This window comes from Caloenas nicobarica, chromosome 1 (assembly GCF_036013445.1).
Source record: "Caloenas nicobarica isolate bCalNic1 chromosome 1, bCalNic1.hap1, whole genome shotgun sequence".
NCBI classification, from domain to species: domain Eukaryota; kingdom Metazoa; phylum Chordata; class Aves; order Columbiformes; family Columbidae; genus Caloenas; species Caloenas nicobarica.
Genome location: NC_088245.1, coordinates 131,149,977 through 131,169,323, shown reverse-complemented (window position 1 = coordinate 131,169,323; position 19,347 = coordinate 131,149,977). Strand labels below are relative to the sequence as shown.

General features: G+C 47.6%; 1 protein-coding gene across 2 annotated transcripts; it reads left to right on the top strand.

Annotated features, from left to right (window-relative positions):
- The first annotated feature begins 9,812 nt into the window (after positions 1-9,812).
- Positions 9,813-19,011, top strand: ACP6 (acid phosphatase 6, lysophosphatidic). Of its 2 annotated transcripts, XM_065642620.1 has the most exons (10): positions 9,813-10,035; positions 11,250-11,378; positions 11,472-11,602; positions 12,251-12,330; positions 13,142-13,229; positions 14,804-14,936; positions 15,687-15,787; positions 17,146-17,241; positions 17,547-17,712; positions 17,999-19,011. In XM_065642620.1, the coding sequence occupies exons 1-10, from the start codon at positions 9,829-9,831 to the stop codon at positions 18,137-18,139; spliced, it is 1,272 nt and encodes a 423-aa protein (XP_065498692.1). In that variant the 5' UTR covers positions 9,813-9,828; the 3' UTR covers positions 18,140-19,011. The 2 variants fall into 2 exon arrangements, with proteins under 2 accessions (XP_065498692.1, XP_065498699.1); XM_065642627.1 differs by lacking the exon at positions 17,146-17,241.
- The last annotated feature ends 336 nt before the right edge of the window (positions 19,012-19,347 follow it).

Here is a 19,347-nt window from a genome sequence, read left to right as displayed (position 1 = left end):
ACCATGATGGTCCAGGGGCTGACAGACAAGACCCAAGGAAAGGCCGTATCCCTCATTCAAACAACTACTAATATTGTTTGAGAAACAGTTGAGCTCTTGCATATACAAAACCTTCTGTAGGCACTTCGCTACCTCACAGCCTTCCTGGTGAGGCAGGGAGTAAGTGTTATTCCCACCTGCCAAAAGATAATCTGAGCTGGAAAGGACTACCGAATGCTGCCTTTGGAAAGGACTACTGAACTACCAACTTTGATTCAGCTCGAGCTCTCAATGCTCCCTCCACAATTCCCATTGTGTGTCAGGACCCAGTTTCAAGTTCGTTACCTTCATGCTTTGAATTAGCACCTGCCATCCGCATGCAAATGTACTATTTACAGCTAGCATTTCAACAGCCTTCAAAAACTATGAAAACTCTCAGAAGAGATGCAGCTCGCTCCTTCCAGCGCTGTTGCAAGACACGGGCTCCTGTGTGCTCTTGTCTGCTTTGCCATGGATTCAAGGCATCACCCATCATTAAATCTCCTCACAGCACCATCTCTCCTAGGTGTGCACAAGAAATCACAATGATGCCTGTAGGACTTCACTGGGGAATGGCACAGATTTAATGACTGTGAGCTGCTTCGCAGTGTATGAATGAAATACACTATAGACATACGAACTGTAAAGTTAATAAGGGCTAACCGTGTATTCCTTCATTAAAATCATCAGCTGCTGATTTGTGCTGGATTTCTGTTGCTGATTGCACATAATAGCAACACTCATGTCCTTTGTTTATGAATGTAAAAAAACCCCATGGTCTGTCTCATTTCTCTGCTAGTTCTTGGAATGAGGAGCATTCACTTTATAATTTCGCAACTGGTATCACACCAGTTCTGGAGACTGCCCAGTCTCTGCCATAATTCAGCTGGTTTTGTGCTTCCTTATAGCTGGAGTGGGCTAACTGCTGTTGGCTCCTCATTAATTTACACCATCCAGCGTCTGTGTCAGTCTGATATGCAAAATAGTTTTTTTGATTTGACCATACAAAACATATTAAAGAGAGCTGCCACACATTTGCAATTAGGCACTGAAAAATAAAGTGACGAGACTCAATGTCTGCTTTGAAAAAGCTCTGGTTTAGGCCAACAAAACTAATTTTCACAAACCTGTGGTGAAAATCCAGTTTTTTTAAAAGGTTTTGGTTTTGTTTTGTTTTTTTTTTCCCAGGATACAAGAGCTGCAAGACCGAAAATAGAAGGATGAGTTATAAGCCTTTCAAAGCAGAGATTTATCATGGAAATTCTGACAACCGTCAATGTGAGCAATGCCGCCAGGCACCACTCACAATTCATTGCATCTTTCAAACCTGTCGGGGGTTTTTTAGAATGGACTAAAAATAAATGCAGCAATATATACACATACACACACATATATATATATTGTTCAAAATAGAACAGGTGGTCCTGCCAGCAATATAAACACAGATGACTCTTGAAAACAGCTAACAAACACCCAGCTAAGCAGCCTTTCCTAGCCATGCAAGCAGCACGTTCAGAGCTCTCCTTGAGTTCTCTCGGTCTTTAAGCCATAATCATCTGGGATCCTGACTCTGTCGTGACGAGGTCTGAGGACTTCCAAGAGTCTTGATCTCCATCACCCAACGTATTCGCACAATTCCACCCTCCTGACCTTCTGCGGATTATTGCCCTTCTGAAAATAACACACATGGAACAGCTGGTGGGGCCAGAAATGTCTTGAATGTAAATAGCATAGGTCCCAGAGAAGAGGTTTATGTCCTCTCTTCTAGCTCCCCACCACTTGATCTGACCCTCATCCTCATATAACAAAGAAGAGTCTATACTGAATGGGAAAAAGGATCAGGGTGCTATGGACAGCCCACACAGGCTCAAACAGCCAGTCTGGATGACTGAGTTTTGAAATCCACCAAGTCTACCACCTACAGGGAAGGCAAGAAAACAGGAAGCAGCCCTGGAGTCTCAAAACTTAACCAAAGCGTGCAGCAAAATAAAAGGATATCATTTTACCCACGGTTCCAGTTATGTCTCGCCAGTCCATGACAGGAGAAGACAAAGGTCACAGGTTGCATCACACACACAAATTCTACTGTTTGGTCACTTCTGTGCAAGTACGAAAGCATAATGAAACAACTCACTTTGCTAGGAACCCACTGTAAGGTTCAGAATGATCTCTTTGTAGCCTTTTTCTCCTTGGTGCTTAGAAAAAAGCAACTGGAGTACTGCATCCACTTCTGGGCTCCCCAGTTTAAGGAGGACAAGGAATTACTGCAGGGAGTCCATTGGAGAACTACAAAGATCATCAGGGGTCTGGAGCATCTTTCTTATGAGGAAAGACTGAGAGAGCTGGTCTGTTCAGCCTGGAGAAGAGAAGGCTGAGGGGGGATCTCATCAATGTTTATAAATATCTGAAGGGTGGATGTCAAGAGGATGGGACCAGACTCCTTTCAGGGGCGCCCAACAATAGGATGAGGGGCAACAGGCACAGACTGAAGCACAGGAGGTTCCATCTGAATATGAGGAGAAACTTCTTTACTTTGAGGTGCCAGAGCACTGGAACAGGCTGCCCAGAGAGGTTGTGGAGTCTCCTTCTCTGGAGACATTCAAGACCTACCTGGACACATTCCTGTGCGATCTGCTCTGGGTGAACCTGCTTTAGCAGGTGGGTTGGACTAGATGATCTCCAGAGGTCCCTCCCAACCCCAACCACGCTGCGATTCTATAATCATTTACACCTGCACCATGTCCTTTTAATTTCATGTCATCCCAAACCACTCGGTGTTACATCTATTCACAAGAAGCAAAGGAGGTAGTAAAGATTAGAAGTGCCAAATGGTTAAACACTGCCACAGGGGAGCACATCTGCCCCCGCGCCGGAGCACCGAGCCCCAGGATGCAGCATCTCAGCAGCAGGGAAGGGCTGGCAGCTCTCCCACCGCACCCGCACACCTCCACCAGGCACACATGGAGAGTCCACCTGACACAGCTGGGGACAGCTTATCCAGCATCTCAGCCTTCATCTGCTTAGGAAAAACACTCCTTCAAAGTTGAAGAGAAAACTGGCCTGCTGTTATCTCAGAGAGGCGCATAATTGAGTCGGCAGGATGCCGCCGACTACCAAATGCAGCAGATGGCTGTAGGCATCATCCAGTTTAGGATGACAAAGTTCGAACAAAAGAAAAACAGAAGGCAGGGAGCACATCTTCTGCACTAGGCTACAGGGCAGGGGATGAACCTTTGCACCATCAACGTGTCGCCCAGCACACAGACGGCTTCCAGCTCTCCAGCTGCCCTACTGACTGTGGCCAAATGCCCAAGCCTTGAATTTGAAAGAAAAAGAGAGGAAGAATCATGTGGTCACAGAAAAAAAGAGACACGAAACAACTGACTGTCTGATACCCTGTTTCTAAAATCCACAGAAGAAAATCTCCGTAAACATCCTCATGATACCACGCCTAAATGTCAACACTGACTTCCAGGACTGTCTCACATAGCCTGCAGGAATTCAGAAATAAAATTATGACCTGCAAGTATCTACACGCACCATTTCACTACTGGAAGGTAAATGGCTGATGTGAAAGCATGCAGAAAAGGAGACAAGATGCACAGATCTGTACACTGGACCACGAGTGGTGCCTTGCAAGGAGGGCTTGGTCTGCAGTGGCATTTAGGAGTTTATTTTTGCCAATTCCACCCCAAAGGATCACAGAAATTAGGAGTGGAAACATTCCTTCCATTTCCCAGGCGCCTTGCTCACAAAGCAGCTGGCTACAAGGTTCACAACGACAGACAGACTGGAGTAGACAAGAGTGATACAGCTCCACTGGAAGCAACACAGCACAGTTGAACAACTTATAAATAAATTTTTGCTCTTTGTGAACACAATACAGCTTACATGCCCAGACTGACTATTTTATAATAGCCACTGTGGTCACCGATCCCGGCAGGACACAGAGGCATCACCCATAGCTCTGCAGCTGGGAATGGCAAGAGCTCTTTTGGCCACAGAGTAAAGCAGCCCGTGCTTCTGAACACAAATACTGTGTGCATTCTTGCCTGTGTTGCAAGAGTGCGGACCCATCAGTTACAAAACCTGAGATTTCAGTAGCCATAGTCACTTCAAGGGACCAGAGCAAAAGCACCTTAATTGTACTCAGAGAGCCAGTCATGGGAACATTTTGGAGTGCAATTTGGAAGGGTAGGAAAACACTTTGTGCTCAAGCAGAGCAGCAGGTAATCCACTCAGAAGTGGCTCTGGTAATTAAAGTACCTGGCCATTAAGATATATTCCATATGCTCCATGCCACTCACGGAGCTGCCCTACAAGACGACCAGGAAAGGGAGATGTTGTGTTTGGCCTGAGCTGTTGTGGCTCACTTTGGGCCTGGTTATGCCACCCTCCTCTGGCAGCCAGTGTCACTGCTGTGTGCCCAGCACAGCTGCAGCCTGTGTTGCATAAGAGCTGTGAGAGAATGTTTCCAGCCCACTCCCCTTGCTGAGCAAAAAGCACTTGGGAAGGAATCAAAGAAGCCAAGGCAATATAAGCCTATTTTCTGACCGCTAACATTCAGGGGGAAAAAAAACCCCACCTACCTAAGGGATGCCCGGACTCTATTTGTGTCTTGACCCTGCAGACATTTTGCAGTAAATCTCTGATTTACACCACAATAGCTACAGTCCTTTGTTCGAGGAGAAGGTGTTTACCTAATCCAAGAAAGAATCACAGAGTCATAGAATAGTTTGGGTTGGAAGGGAGCTTCAAAGCTCATCTAGCCCAACGCCCTGCAATGAGCAGGGACATCAGCAACTAGAGCAGGTTGCTCAGAGCCCCGTCCAGCCTGGCCGTGAATGTCTCCAGGGATGGGACATCAACCACCTCTCTGGGCAACCTGTCCCAGTGTTTTACCACCCTCATTGTAAAGTATTTCCTCCTAAATCTAGCCTGAATCTCCCCTCCTTTAGTTTAAAACCATTACCCCTTGTCCTGTTGTAACAGGCCCTTCTAAAAAGTCTGTCCCCATCCTTCTTATAGGCCCCTTTTAAGTACTGAAAGGCCGCGATAAGGTGTCCCCAGAGCTTGCTCTCCTCCAGGCTGAACAACCCCAACTCTCTCAGCCTGTCCTCATAGCAGAGGTGTTCCAGTCCTCTGATCAGTTTTTGTGGCCTCCTCTGGCCCCTCTCCAACAGGTCCATGTCTTTCCTGTACTGAGTGCTCCAGAGCCCAATAAAACACTGGAACTCATCAGGATAAATCACTTCTTTGGTGGATATTTTTGAAACACTATTTAATTTCAATCCATGTCGTGGAACAAAAATCTAATCATGATATTTGGTCACATACCACACTCCTAAGAGATAAAGGTGACCTCAGAATTGACACTCAAGGGTCTCTGTTTCTTTGCCCAGGTCTTCCTCTCAACATAAGGCCACATATCAGCCACACAATGACTGTGTGGTTTGGTTGAATTATGAACCTCACTATGACTCAGTTTCGCCTTCAAGAAAATTAGGATGTAAATACAAATTTGCCATACAGAGTGTTCTGAGGCATGATATATTTGTGACACACTATAAAAAGGTAAACAATAGCAATGGTAATACTTTGCAAAGGTAGCAGTCATTGTAATTTGGTTAAATTCCAGCCAGGAGGAAATTTGCACACTGGTTTCGGAGAGGAAGGTTTCCTGAAACTTGCTTATTCATTAGAGTTCATTAACTTCCCCCTAGTGAAAAAAGGCTCACTCACAGTGGCCATTTGAATAGCCTTCTGCTCCTCATCTGGCCACAAAAAGCAACAGGAGGGTAAAAATAATAGGTCTTTTGAAAATGTTTCTGTAAAGATGATGCATCTCAGAATAATTTTCTACATAGTTGTACAAAGGAAAAAAAAGGCAACACCATTTGCTAAAAAATCAACAGCCGCCTGCTATTTTGGAGAGCTCTCCTCTAATTGCACGCACCTGCTGTGGAATGGTATATTCTAAAATATATCTCAACAGTAATGCTGCTTGGCACCAGCCAAGTCCCCCTAAGGAGGGACCCAGTCTTCACAGCTTCACAGGAACTGGGGTTTTCTTCCAGGATAACATTCAACCGGAAATTAAATAAATGGACTGTGAGCCTCTTTCCTTGTTCCACCTCTGCTCATTTGTATCATATCACCTCTCACTCTCTTCCTCCTTCTCTCCCTCCCCTTAATGACATTTTCCTATTCCCTCTCCCCCCAGCATCCCTGAACCCCCTCTTACCCTCCCACAATGCAAGATTTAGGCTTGGTTCCTCCATTTGTTATTTTCTTGGCTTCTGAGATATTTTTTCTTTCTCTCTCTGCTCTGGTCATGCCTCTGTGTTTCACATGCTCTAAGCTTAGAAAACTGAGGTAACCCTTTCAGAACAGTACCACTTTGAGAGACACGAGGAGATCACCATGTCCCTCCATCCACATGTCCTGGTGGCTGTGACAACCTCTCACCATCTCTGGCCTTTGTGCAGGTTACCATCCTCTCCCTCCTTTTGCTCCTTCACCCTTGTATTGCTCCCTGTGCGTACCAGCTGCCTGTGACTCCTCTGGTGCCTCCAGCCAGAGGACCTGGGAGCTCTGCTTGCACCCATGCTGGGTACCACTCCTAAGAGATAAAGGCGACCTCAGAATTGACACTCAAGGGTCTCTGTTTCTTTGCCCAGGTCTTCCTCTCAACATAAGGCAAATTATTCAGTTCTCTTCGGCACAGATTTCTTTCTGTAACATGGTATTTGTATTCCTGAATGGTTTGAGGATACGTGCCTTTAAAGTGTGGCAAGCCCTGAGCTGCTCTGGTGACAGGGGTCATAGATGAGTTTCCAGAAGATCCTTCTGGGAGCAGGAGACTCCGGGTCTGCCAAGTGGACATTTACAGGTATGTGCATTGAGATTCTTCCCCAGCCTGATACCAGCTTGGCACCCGTGCCACAGGTATCCATACAGGGCTTTTCTTTCTTTCAGGGGTGACCTCATGGGAAACAATCTTGTCTCTCTTTCCAGGATTTCTTTAGTTCCCTGCAACGGAAAAAAAGGACACCGGGACAGCTGGAAGCCAGGGCGAGGTACATGGGATAGGAGGGTACACTGGGGATGGGGACACTGTGTCCTCTCATCCTCACTGTCCCAGCTGACTCCAGGCAGCACAGGCAGCCTACAAGCTGCCAGCACCCGCTGTAGGTGCTGAGCTTTTGAATTCAATGGAGCCAAGCAAAGGGTCTCTGCTAGTGTAGGGGGCTGCTGATGCCAGGCCAGCAACTATGATGCCAGCCCTGGTGTTAAGGGTCGGGTATGGCTTTCTGATGCTCACCTTGTGTGTCACCTAGGGCACGCCATTGGCAACAGACCAAAGGCAAAGCCGCAGGATGCATACAAGAGGCCGGAAAGCTCAGAGTCCCGGCAGGCAACAGACCTGCACGTTTCAGACCAAGCAGAAAATCGAAGTCTTAGAAACAGAGGCAAGACATTCCCCAGAGGAAGGGATGCTCCAGACTAGGGCAGCAACAAAGCACAGAAGGGGCTCCTTTACCTTTTGTAATGAGCCATGGGCACTTTATGAGGCCCCGGACACATCAATGCCTCATTGCAGCAGTCTCCACTCAGTAGCTTTCCTGAAAGCCTCATTTACTGTAGACATGCTCTCTGACCCAGTCTCCATTGCATTTTTGTGGTGTACTACCTTTCAAAGGCCACTTTCCACCAGTTCCAGCATTTCAGGGAGTGCTCCAGCTCCCAACAGACAGCACCTGCTTCCAAATGAGAAAATCAGAAAGAGAGAAATAGTGAGTGCAGTGTAGTCTGGTCTGCAATTGTCTATGGGCAAATTAAAGAAATTATCTTTGCATACAGTAAAATAACTGCTAGCTTCCATCAACATCCCAAATTTCTGTAAAACTTTTCCTGATTTCCCTGAAGACTTTTGAAATGTTGGTACCCTGAAAGAGTAAAGAGAAATTAGGGTGAGACAGACAGGACAAGCATAACCAGGGAAAAGAGGGCACCAAGAACCATCAGCATATGTGGGAAGAAAGATGGGGACACGGGTTGTGAAAGAGGTCCTAGGTAGAGACCTAAGCCTACAAGAAAAGGAATACTGGAGACTAAAAAATACATAAGGAGGCAGGATGGCAGGCTAGGGAAAACACAGAAATTCCTAATAAATGCAGGTCAAGCAGATACAGTCTAAGGAACAAGCAAACTGCTTATTCCCTGATAAAAATACTATTTATGCAAGAGTGACATCACCACCAAGTCTTGAACCAGCAGGTTCAAAGGAACCAAAGACACATGAACCTGTTGATTGTTTTATCATGTCTAAGAAAGGCTTTATGGATACACAGCTCTCCAACTTTCACATATTCAAAGTTATTAGCCGCTAAGCTAAGAAGATGCTAACAGCACTTAAAAGTTAATCTGTGCAGATTCACTGGTCCTCCACATCATTGCCAGGAAAGAAGCAGCGAGGGTTTGAAGAAACAAGGAGTGGAACGTGCACCTCCAGGCACCAGGTTCACATTCACCCCAGGACAGCTTCACCGAGCGCTGCTGGGAGATGCCAAGAGGCAGCTCCGACGTTACAACCAACCAACCCTGCACTTCAGGTGACAGGAGGTTGCCTGCGTGGCAGGGCCATGCCTTCATCCTCCTCCCTGCGGCAGCTCATCTCCAGCCCTGGCAAGGCCAGTGCTGTGCTGGTTCCCAAAGCTGTGGTGGAAACCAGAGGTCAGACAAGAGAAGCTCAAGGCCCACTGCTCCCTTCTTGGGGTGCCCGCGCCTGGGCATTCAAACTGAAAATGACCTTATTTAGCAAACTCAGAGTGGAAAAGCCCTCATTTAAACAAAATGCCAGCGCACCATCTAGAACCAACTGCAAACCTTTGCTGGTCATGTGAATGGGGTGGCCGAGTAGGGGCAGGGAGAGAAAAAGCTATAGGGGTAAGATGATGTTCTCTCCGTCAACAAGACACTACCATTAAGATAGGAACGGGAGGGAAATTTCTCCTGCTGCTCGTGCAACAGCTACGCAGGCCGATGAGAAGAGCAAAGCGCTGTACAGGGGTGACTGGCCCACACATGAGCTGAACGCAACACCCTGCCCAGAGCCTCCTCCCTGGTCGCTGGCTGCGAACAGAAAGGCGCAAGCAGCCAGGCGGGGAGGCACCCAGGGACCCCTGTCCCTCCTCGCAGGCTGTTCCCTCCGCACCGAACCCAATGCGCCGGCCGAGGAGGGGCTCCGGCACCCTAACACACCACGCCCGCGGCCAAACGTGCCTTCGGAGGGAGGGGAAAGGCTGGCAGAAAACCAAACCGCAGCAGGACCCCCCCGCTGCGGGGAAGCCGCACGCTCGCACCCGGCGAGTCAGCCCGCAGCAAGCGCCCGCCCGGCCGCGCCCCCGCGGAAAAATGAAATTTAAAAAAAGAGGGAGAGAATGGGGAGCCACCAGCAGGGAGGCTGCGGGGCGACAGCGCTGTTCCACTGCAGAAGGAGGCGCTGACGAAGCCCGAATGCCGCCCCACGCCGGGGGCTGCGGCTCCCGGGGGCCCCGGGGCGGAGGTGCCGCAGTTCCCGCCTCTCCCGCCCAGGGCGGGGCGGGGCCGCCCCTCGAGCCGCGCCCGACCCCGCGCGCCTGCGCACGGCGGCTTCCCCGCCAAGCCCGCCCCCGCGGCGCGGTGCCCGCTGGGAGTTGTAGTTCACCGCGGGCCCCTGCTGCTAATCGGAGCCAGCGGGGAGGACTCCGCTTCCCGTCGGCCCCCGCGGCGGTGCCGCCGGGTGCCGGCAGCCACAGCGCCGCCGCCATGGGCTGGGGGACCCGCCTGGGCCTCCTGGGCGGCCTGGCCCTGTGGGCGCGGCGGCGGCGGACAGCGGCGGCCGCCGGACAGGACGGCGGCGGCGGCGGCGGCGGCAGCAGCAGAGAGCGGCGGGACCTGGAGCTGAAGCTGGTGCAGGTGGTGTTCCGGCACGGGGCGCGCACCCCGCTGCGGCCCCTCCCGGGGGCAGCGCCGGTGAGGAGGGGACGTGACGGGGCGGGCGGGGCCGCGGAGCGGTGGCGGCTGCCCGAGGGGCGGCGGGGTGGCCGCTGCGGACCTGCGGCTGCGCTTCCATCGGCCTGTGGTTTGGTTTTGTTTTGGTTTTCAACTTCCAAGGCGCTACCGAGAGTAAATTTGGGGAAAACGTGGGAATTTGGGAGTGCTACGAGGATGATTAGGGGCATAGAGCACCTTTCTTACGAGGAGAGACTGAGAGAGCTGGTCTGTTCAGCCTGGAGAAGAGAAGGCTGAGAGGGGATCCTATCAATGTTTATAAATATCTCAAGGATGGGTGTCAAGAGGATGGGACCAGACGCCTTTCAGTGGTGCCCAATGATAGGATGAGGGACAGCAGGCACAGGCTGATGCATCAGAGGTTCCATCTGAATATGAGGAGAAACTTCTTTACTTTGAGGTACCAGAGCCCTGGAACAGGCTGCCCAGAGAGGTCGTGGAGTCTCCTCTGGAGACATTCAAGACCCACCTGGACACATCCCTGTGTGATGTGCTCTGGGTGAACCTGCTTTAGCAGGTGGGTTGGACTAGATGATCTCCAGAGGTCCCTTCCAACCCCAACCACTCTGTGATTCTGTAAAGCAGAATGGCAATAGCATGGTCCCACTGCCTGTTAGCAGGGAGGGTGACGGCAGAGGGAACCATCTCCGTGGTGGCTGCAGGAAGCCCCCCAAGGAAGGACATAGCGGTGGGCATCACCGGGCTGCAGCCTCTGGGACTTTGGTCTTTAGTGCCTAGTGCTGAGCCATTCCCCTGCACGTTACAACAGATGCTTGGCAACGTGCGCTTATGTGCCTCGGTGTCATTGCAATTGATCCGTCTCCCCAAGGCCTCTAATGAGCTGGCAGCTATTAGTTCTGGTAGTTAGCTAAAGAAGCCTTTCAGCGTGTAACAAACAGCAGCAATAGCAATTTCCTACAGATTCTTCTCCTGTAAGGGGTGGAAAGCAAGTCCTGTGTTTCATGCGCATCACCTGTGCGTGATGCACAGCAGATCAGCAAATCCAGGGTGCAGCACTGCTGTCACTTCTGTATGTGCCGGATGAAGACATCAGTTCTGTTTGGGTCTGTGTTGTGTTATTGGCAAGGCAGCACAAAATAACACCCCAGCATTGGTTTAATGCTCTTGAAAGTCCTCATTTTCCGCTGAAGTACTGTTTGTTTGTTTTTAAACAGGTGGAATGGCATCCCACTCTTTTAGATGTACCCGCTCAGACTAAGTTTGATTACATGGTGACTGACCTAAATGGAGGGCCTCAACCTCCCTCGCCCTATGAGGAGCAATACAAAAAGACCACACTCAAGGTGAAGCAGTCTCTCACGGTGGTTTCATGTTCCCTCTAGAGACCTGTTTATTTCCATGTTCCACTGGAGACCCTTCCTTTTCTTTGCACTTAGGGTGGTGCAATTGCAGGACAGCTGACAACAGTAGGGATGCAGCAGATGTTTGCCCTGGGTCAAAGGCTGAGGAGAAGCTATGTGGAGGAAGCCAACTTTCTCTCACCAACCTTTAAGCCTGCTGAGGTCTTGTGAGTCTCTCATTTCCCTTCTGGACCTTCCCCTGCTTCCTCCTTAGTGAGTAGCCCCATGCTAGGGAAGCTTTCTGACCAGCATACACTTCTCCACCATACAGCAGACTGGCTGGCCCCTGGGCCTTCATCTCTGCTTAGCCGGGAGAGCCCGCCATTAGAACTCGCTCATGACACAAACCATCCAGCTTCCCACAGCCCTGAGAGGGATGCCAGGGACAGATTCATTTCACCCTACGTTTAGCCATTGACAGCAGTATTATGCACCTTTATGGTGCGTGAAGAGAAACAGGTATTTCTGGAGCACAATTTAACTTGCTGTAGATTACATAGATAAGTTTGGTGAGCTGAAGTGTACCCCTGCTGCTCACGTCAATAATGCTGGGAGTGTCTGGTTTAGGATGAGATAAAAATCACACCAGAGAAGTACACGTTTGTTATCTCCACCATCTCTGAAGGGAAATGAAAGGGCTGTTCAGATAGAGATGTCTATTCTTCAAGATAGTTATAGCAAGGCAAGGTGAATTCCACCACAGGTTTCCAAAGCCTGAGTGAAAGCAGAACACTTAGTTCCACCAAGTCCTCCCCAGCTGCAGCCATATCCAGGTGGAGAAAGTGCTACCTCACAAACTCACTTCTCTCTTTCAGCATCCGTTCCACCAACATATTCCGGAATCTGGAGTCCACACGGTGCCTCCTAGCTGGGCTGTACCAACAGCAGAAAGAAGGTTGGAGAGACTTCTGACCAGCACCTTTCCTTTCTCAGTCTTCCCTAGATGCACATACCACCTCGCACATCCCAGCTCTCTCTGGCTCCTGGTTCTTGCTTCTTCCCCAGTTCTTCACTCCTGACCCTCTTCCCCTTACTCTCCTGGTTCTGTAAGTTCTTTATCAACTTGTCACTTGCTCCCTCTCTTTGTGTAGCTTTCTGGGGATGCTCAGCTTGGATGTGTTGCCACAAATCCTGCAATTTCAGAGCTACTGAGGAGGTTAGCATTAACCTGCTTTAGAATCAAGAGGGCAAAAAGTTCCAGATTCAATGTTCATGAGATGCACATCTGAAGAAAGTTTCTCAGAAAAATTAAAGTATCTCAACCATAGGAGTACCAAGATCCTTTACAAGTTTGGTATCTGGAGTAACTTTCAGCTGTATCCTACAGCTGACAGCTACTTGTATGTCTTAGAAATACACTCTGGGTTTTGAAGATCTTGCTTCTGCTCCCTCTGTATTCAGTTCCAGGAACAAATACCAGAGCTCCTTACACCTCGTGACATAGAAGCTAATTTTTGTCACATACAAATACTAGAAAAATGAACACACAACTGAAATCTTCACAAGGTGCACACTAGACATCTCTGTGGAATTAAATGCTGTGTGCACAGAAACAAGCACAGTGGCTTGTGTTGCAGGTGATAGCTCAGGGGGAATCACTAGCTGACAGCAATGAACTTGAGCACAAAGCCTGTGGGAGTGATTAAAGCAGTCTAAAGACACACAGATGCACTAGTGATCACATAAACTTCTTTCTCATTCCACAGGATCTGTTGTCATTGTCACTGATGAAGCAAGCTCTGAAATCCTCTACCCCAATTACCACAACTGCCAGCGCCTGAAATGCTTGAGCAGGTAATTGCCAGCCATACCTCCCCATATGATTTCACTGCTGTTTCATTTCAGCAGTAGTAATTTAAAACAGCACGTTTGCTTCCCATTTCCCAATTTCTTCCCCTGCCACTTACTGTTCTTTGGGCATGGTTAGCTAGTTATGTAAAATACTCGGTGAGTGGAGTCATATACCAAGCAGTGGCACCAGAAGAAGAAAAACAGACTTTTTCTTGAAAGACCAATTTAATTTAGTCTGTGTCTAGCAAACACTCATTAGTAACTAATGTACAGCTATTCTGCGGTATTGCTGTAGGGCAGAATTAATGTCATCTACATTCCTTAACGAGCCTTTCAAGTGTGAACATACTGGGCCTCCTTTTTATATTCAGCTTCTGGTTTGGGGGTTATTACAACATTTGTGTCACTTTTATACCTTGAAGAAACTGAAATATACGCAGCCTTGACACATTTAACAAAGACTAATGAAGTAAAATAAGGAATATGCTACCTAGAAAGAACAGTCATGTTTGCAGAATCAAGTACCCCAAATGTCTGTGCCAGGTTAGGCATGGAGTGGAAACTGAACAAGAAAGGCAAATGTATTAGAGTTTGGTTGAATTATACATTAGCATATTTTTGTCCAAAATTCAAGAGTTGTCAGAATTCACTTGCAAAAGCTGATTATGTAACACTCGACTCTGCAGGCCAAGGGTTGTTCTTGGCAGCACTGAGGCGGCGTCCCATAGAAGCAGTACATTCAGCCTCCTCTAGTAACATCAACTGTCCAAAATGGGAGTAAATTGGAAGCTTTTCTGCTCCCTCCCCTCCAGCCCACCAGCTGAGGACGTTTTGTGACCATGTCGAGGTGGATTTTTTTAAGCTGCAGTAAGAAGCACCACCTGAGCTCACAAGCTACCTATGCCAGAACTTCTAGCACATTTGATTTCAAACAGAAACTAGAGCTGTTCCTAAAAAAAATAAAAAGCAAACTTAAAAAAACATTTCTGCCTAACAGATTAGGGTCAGAGGAAACAAAACCTATGCAACATATTTTGCTTAATGTACATGGCCAGCATGGATATCCTCAGCTAAACTTTTAAAAATAAAAAACAAGGTAAAGAGGCAAATGGCTTCGAACAAAATGAGGGGTGAATTTAAGCTACATGTGATTATCTAGGTGTTTCCCTTTTCCCACACCATACAGCAATCAGTTCAAACCTTCTGCCCTTTCTTCTTTCATGAGCCAGTTAAAGGCTACTCCCTGAAGACACAGACTTGTACTGTTCCAGTATGACCAGATCTGTTAACTGATACACAGCCCTTGCTCATGGGAACCACTTCTGGGGTGTTCACATCTCATCTTTATTTTTTCCTCTGCAAGAGCAAATAGCCAGCTACAGTCCTTGAAATCTAGACAGTGTCTGTCTGCTCTGCAACTCCAAACATCAGGAATCCCTCAGTATTCTGTGGTGCTTCTCTTCTATGCCTGACTGATATGAGACAACTCCACTGGACTGGAGTCACAAAAAAAACCCAAAAGATAGAGAGTCTGATGTGTGAAAAGTTTTTGTTTTGTTTTCTTAATTTCTTGACAGGCATAAGCTGAAGAATGCTTCACAACAGCCAGGTATCTCTGATGACTTGAGAACAATTAAGGAGAAGATAGGTATTGATGGTGATAAGTCTGTGGATTTTTTTCTCCTCCTTGATAACATTCTGGCAGAGCAGGTGAGCTGAGCAGTTCTATTGCATTGTCACAGAAAGAAACATCCATCTACCTACATATGGATATATATATATATCTCTCTCTCTCTCTATATGGAGAAAACCACCAAGTGCCAACACCCGCTGATACCAGTGGGTACCCCAGTGCCTTTCTATGCAGCCCAGAAAGTTTCTAGAAATAGCATGGCCTTTTTAGAAAGCAAGATGTGGAGTCAGCCTTGCTCTATGATGAAGACTCATCTCCCGTATTTATGTTCTTACCTTGAAGTCCAGTATTTCTTTCATGTGTAATGAAGTAGAGCTAAGAGAGCAGTTGGGCCTTGCTTTACCCCATTACAAGGTGTTTTCCCTTTTCTGGCAGTCAGCACCTACCAGACATCTTAATCCTGGTTCCAGCATACTACCCATGAATCAAGTCGCTTCTGCTACGGGCATATTTTTGGGCATACTTGTACACCCCTTAGTACCTCTTCTTTGCTGGAGCTAATCATAATTGGTCCGTCTGACAGTTGAATAGCTTAAGGCCTTACACTCCCTTCACACAGAAATGTATACTCAAGAACAAACATCCATCCTTTTAGTACATGGAGAAAGTCTGTTTGTTTAAAACCATCCTAGAACTCCTTATTTGAATACCATAGTACAAATACTGTGACGTGAACAGCTGTTTTCTGTGGGCAGTCACCCACATGTTTTCAGGCTGGGTTCAGAAAGGGCTGAACCCTGTTGTTCTGCTGCATCTTCTCCTTCCAGGTGCACGATTTGCCGAGCTGCCCTGTGCTGAAGAACTTTCAGCAGACAGTTGAGCGTCGATCTGTTGACTCGCTGCTTTTCCTTCTGGAAGACGGCTCAAGGTGATTGCCTGTGTCCATGCCGCCTCCAGCCTTAGGGGTCACCTTAGGATTACCCAGGACGGAGGAGCTATACCACCTTACTGTGGCAGATACAAGTCCTTTCTGATCTGCTGCATTCCCCCACCAGAGGCTACTGCCCCCTCATGAGGTTTGTGCCTCAGCCATCTCCATGTGAAGTTCAGTGTCCTGAGACAGGAACATAAACTAGGAAAAAAAAAAAAAAAAAGTCCACACCGAGGAGGCCAAGGCTTAGGTCCTGTTTTGCTGACAGCCGTGGAGAGAGTGGTCTCCACGCAGTAAGCCACTGAGGCAGGCAGTGAACGCCTCTGTTGCCACGGTTAAGCGAACCTGCGTCAGAGGCAAAAGCAGAAGAGAACAGGAGACACTTCCAGCCTGAGCACTGAGGCTGCACAGGCGAGGCTGCCCTTGCAGAGGCACAGCAGCAATCCGAATTCCAGCCCAGGGATGGCACCTGTGCAGCTGGGCTGAGAAGTGTTGATGCTAGTGGAAAAGGTGATGCCAGGCCCTGCACACATGTAACTACTTGCAAAAGAATCTGTTGCTACATGCAGTTAATTGCCTCCTCCACAGTTGTTTGTAAAGGTGGCTGTGCTGCTAGCCTAGCAGCCGTTTTTTTTTCAGATTCATTCACAGCTGCCACGTTCACCAGCTCTTCTCAGGCGGTGGTGCAGGACTGCCTCTTGTGTTAGGACAGTCATCCTTAGCCTTTCCTTTAACTTGTGTTAGAGGTCTTGGGTACTGAAAGACTGATTTCCTGCACTCCCACAACACCCAGGAGATCCAGAGTCACACTCATTCTGCATTTCCACTAACATATTAAGTAGGTAGAGGGAGGTTTTTTCCACACAAGAAGTTGTCTAAAGATCTCCCCTTTGTTTAATACAGGCATAAAAACTAATTTTTAAATATAGCTGCCCCCTTCTTCAATCCCACCCCCCCTTTCCCACCGAAGACCTCAACCACTTCAGTTGTTGTTTTGCAGTCAACTACAGTCATCTTCCCTAGCTGAAAATCATGCATCCAAAAATGACAACTAGGCAAACAAAATATAATAGCATAGAGAACATCAAGGAGTTTCTAGGTTTGCCATTATGTGGGCCACACCTCATGAGACTGCTTGTTAACATGTCTCGCCTCCCTATCTGCAATGACATTAGAATCTCTGTGGTGACCATGCAACTGCTGAAATAAAAAGTAACCACAGCCATTGCATTTAATAGTTCTTTGCTACACTCAGTACATTACCAATTTGTAAGAGAAAAGCAGGTTCCCAGGTGTTCATTTAAAATTATTTGAAAGTTTAGCAACTAGTAGATTTATTTCTGCTTCTTTTATAGAGAAGTTCTTCAGATGAGTGTTGGTCTCCTTTTCTGTACCTTACAGAAGAACATTACAGAAGCAATAGATTCCTCATTTCCAGCTGCAAAGGCCAGGTACAGGGCAGATCTCTTTCTCTAATTGTTACAGATTGACTTGCTGTCAGTGAAAAGCTGGTTCAGAAAGATGTTGAATATGTGGGTAAAGAGAATGGGTGCTCACCTGCTAGAAGAGCCAGAGTGCCCTATTTGCTTTTGCTGAAGTAGATTGTATGTGCAGCTTACTCTTTGTGCAACCAAGACGCCAGCCCTGAGCTTTGGATGCCCCATTGTAGCACTAGCATCTGGCTATCCATGGAGGAACACAACTAACATTTCAGGTTTGGGTTGTTTTTCTTTTATTTTCCTTCCCTTTTTATCAGAAAGCTCATTCTCTATGCTTCTCATGACGTTACCCTTATTCCTCTCCTGGTGGCAATGGGCACCTTTGATCACAAGTGGCCACCGTATGCTGCAGATGTGACCCTGGAACTGTATCAGCACCGGCCATCCAAAGAGTGGTTCGTTCGCGTGACTTATCATGGCGAGGTAAGATCCCAGGGGAGTTCATCTTACAAACCTCAGGCTTTTGGTTTTGTCATACATGCATAAAAAACAGAGTAAAGCACCTAGAGCACATCCATGGTAGCCCAGATATCTTTTCTGTTGAGCTGACTATTTATCTACTGTGAGTTTAGGCAAAAACTTTGAACCTCTGCCTCTCTGTGTCTGTGCCTTGACTAGCATGTTTCCCTTACACAGAATGCATCATATCGGTAAAAAAAGGGCTTTGGTGATACACGAGATCTGCGATTTTGTCTCTTTGTCTTCGCAGGAGCAAGTGGTGAAAGGATGTAGAGCAGGTCTCTGCCCACTTGAAGAATTTCTAGAAGTTCTTGCACAGTACTCAGTCAGTCCAGAGGAGTACAATAACCTGTGTTCCCAAATGGAGGGGAATCAGCAGACCGACTCATAAATAGCTTGTCTTAAATTAAAAGTAGTATATTGTCACAATCTTTGACTATTTTTCTTTATAATCCTCCCAGCCTTCCCCTATTTTAAAGGCATTTTAGATGAGGTGACGTTTTCCTACCAGACACAGGGTGGCACAGTGTCACTTTTCACTGTTAGCAGCAAGATGAAAGAAGCGGCATAACAGAATGGCTCGAGTTCACTTCTGAGGTAGCCACACAAAAGCACAGAGAGGCTGAAAACAGCAAGAGAGAGAACAGCCCGGTTTAAATTGCCCTGCTGCTTCAGGAAGACAAGAGAAAGCATACCTGTTCCTCATACGCTGGGACTGTGGGATGAAGCCCAGCTTGCTCTGCGCTTCCAGACTTGAGAGCTTTGACATAGTGACGGCTTCTATGTGTGGTGACCTGCAGAAGCCACTGCGCTGTTCCCTTTGTTCTATCACGTTGGAGGGTTGCTCTGCAGACGGATGAACCTCCCAAATTGCATAGCATTTACCTACTCCATCTTCTTGAGGGCATTTTTGTGCACGCAAAACTTCTCCAAAAGGGACAGAAAGCCTCCAAACCTCTTCCCCGCGCTCCTGTAATTATGGAGATTCTGCTGTGAACGTGCAAAACAACTACAGTGGGCCAAGCACAAGAACACACACTCCTGGTGAACTCTGCTTAATGCGCTTTAAACAAGGAAGTCCGGGGAGCTGCTATTGACTTCAGCTTTGCGCAGCATCACATCTATTTTGCGCTTGTTGAAGCAAGAATACACCAGCACAGCCAACAGAAGTACTTCTAGCTGAGACAATGACACTTTTTTTCCTGTAAGACAGTCCTAAGGATCACTATGTTGCCAAAATCCCCATTTTCCAATCAGTAAATAAAACCTGGATCCTGACCTACTTTCCTTGGGATATGTAAAGGCTGAAATAGCAGGACCATTTATTCAGAATGGCCCTGCAGTTTTTGGTGCTGCGTTACCCCTTCTCACTTAGCAAAAACAGGCTGCAGTTATGTTAGCGAAAGCCATTGGCAGATATGTGACTGGAGGCACTACGGCACCTTCTCCCTGAGAAGCGTGGGCTGGATTTACCTCTAGTCTTTCATTAGCCTGCCCCCACCACAATTACATGTTGACACCACGCACAGTGAACAGAATAATTTGAATACCAAATACATTGCTGGAGGTCTCACTGAACTGCTATTAGAAGCTGTCAAA

Coding starts and splice junctions, on each gene's coding strand:
- ACP6 (XM_065642620.1), top strand. CDS start 9,829: ATGGGCTGGGGGACCCGCCTGGGCCTCCTGGGCGGCCTGGCCCTGTGG. Junction 14,937..15,686: donor ATAACATTCTGGCAGAGCAG/GTGAGCTGAGCA, acceptor TTCTCCTTCCAG/GTGCACGATTTGCCGAGCTG. Junction 17,242..17,546: donor TTTCCAGCTGCAAAGGCCAG/GTACAGGGCAGA, acceptor CCTTTTTATCAG/AAAGCTCATTCTCTATGCTT.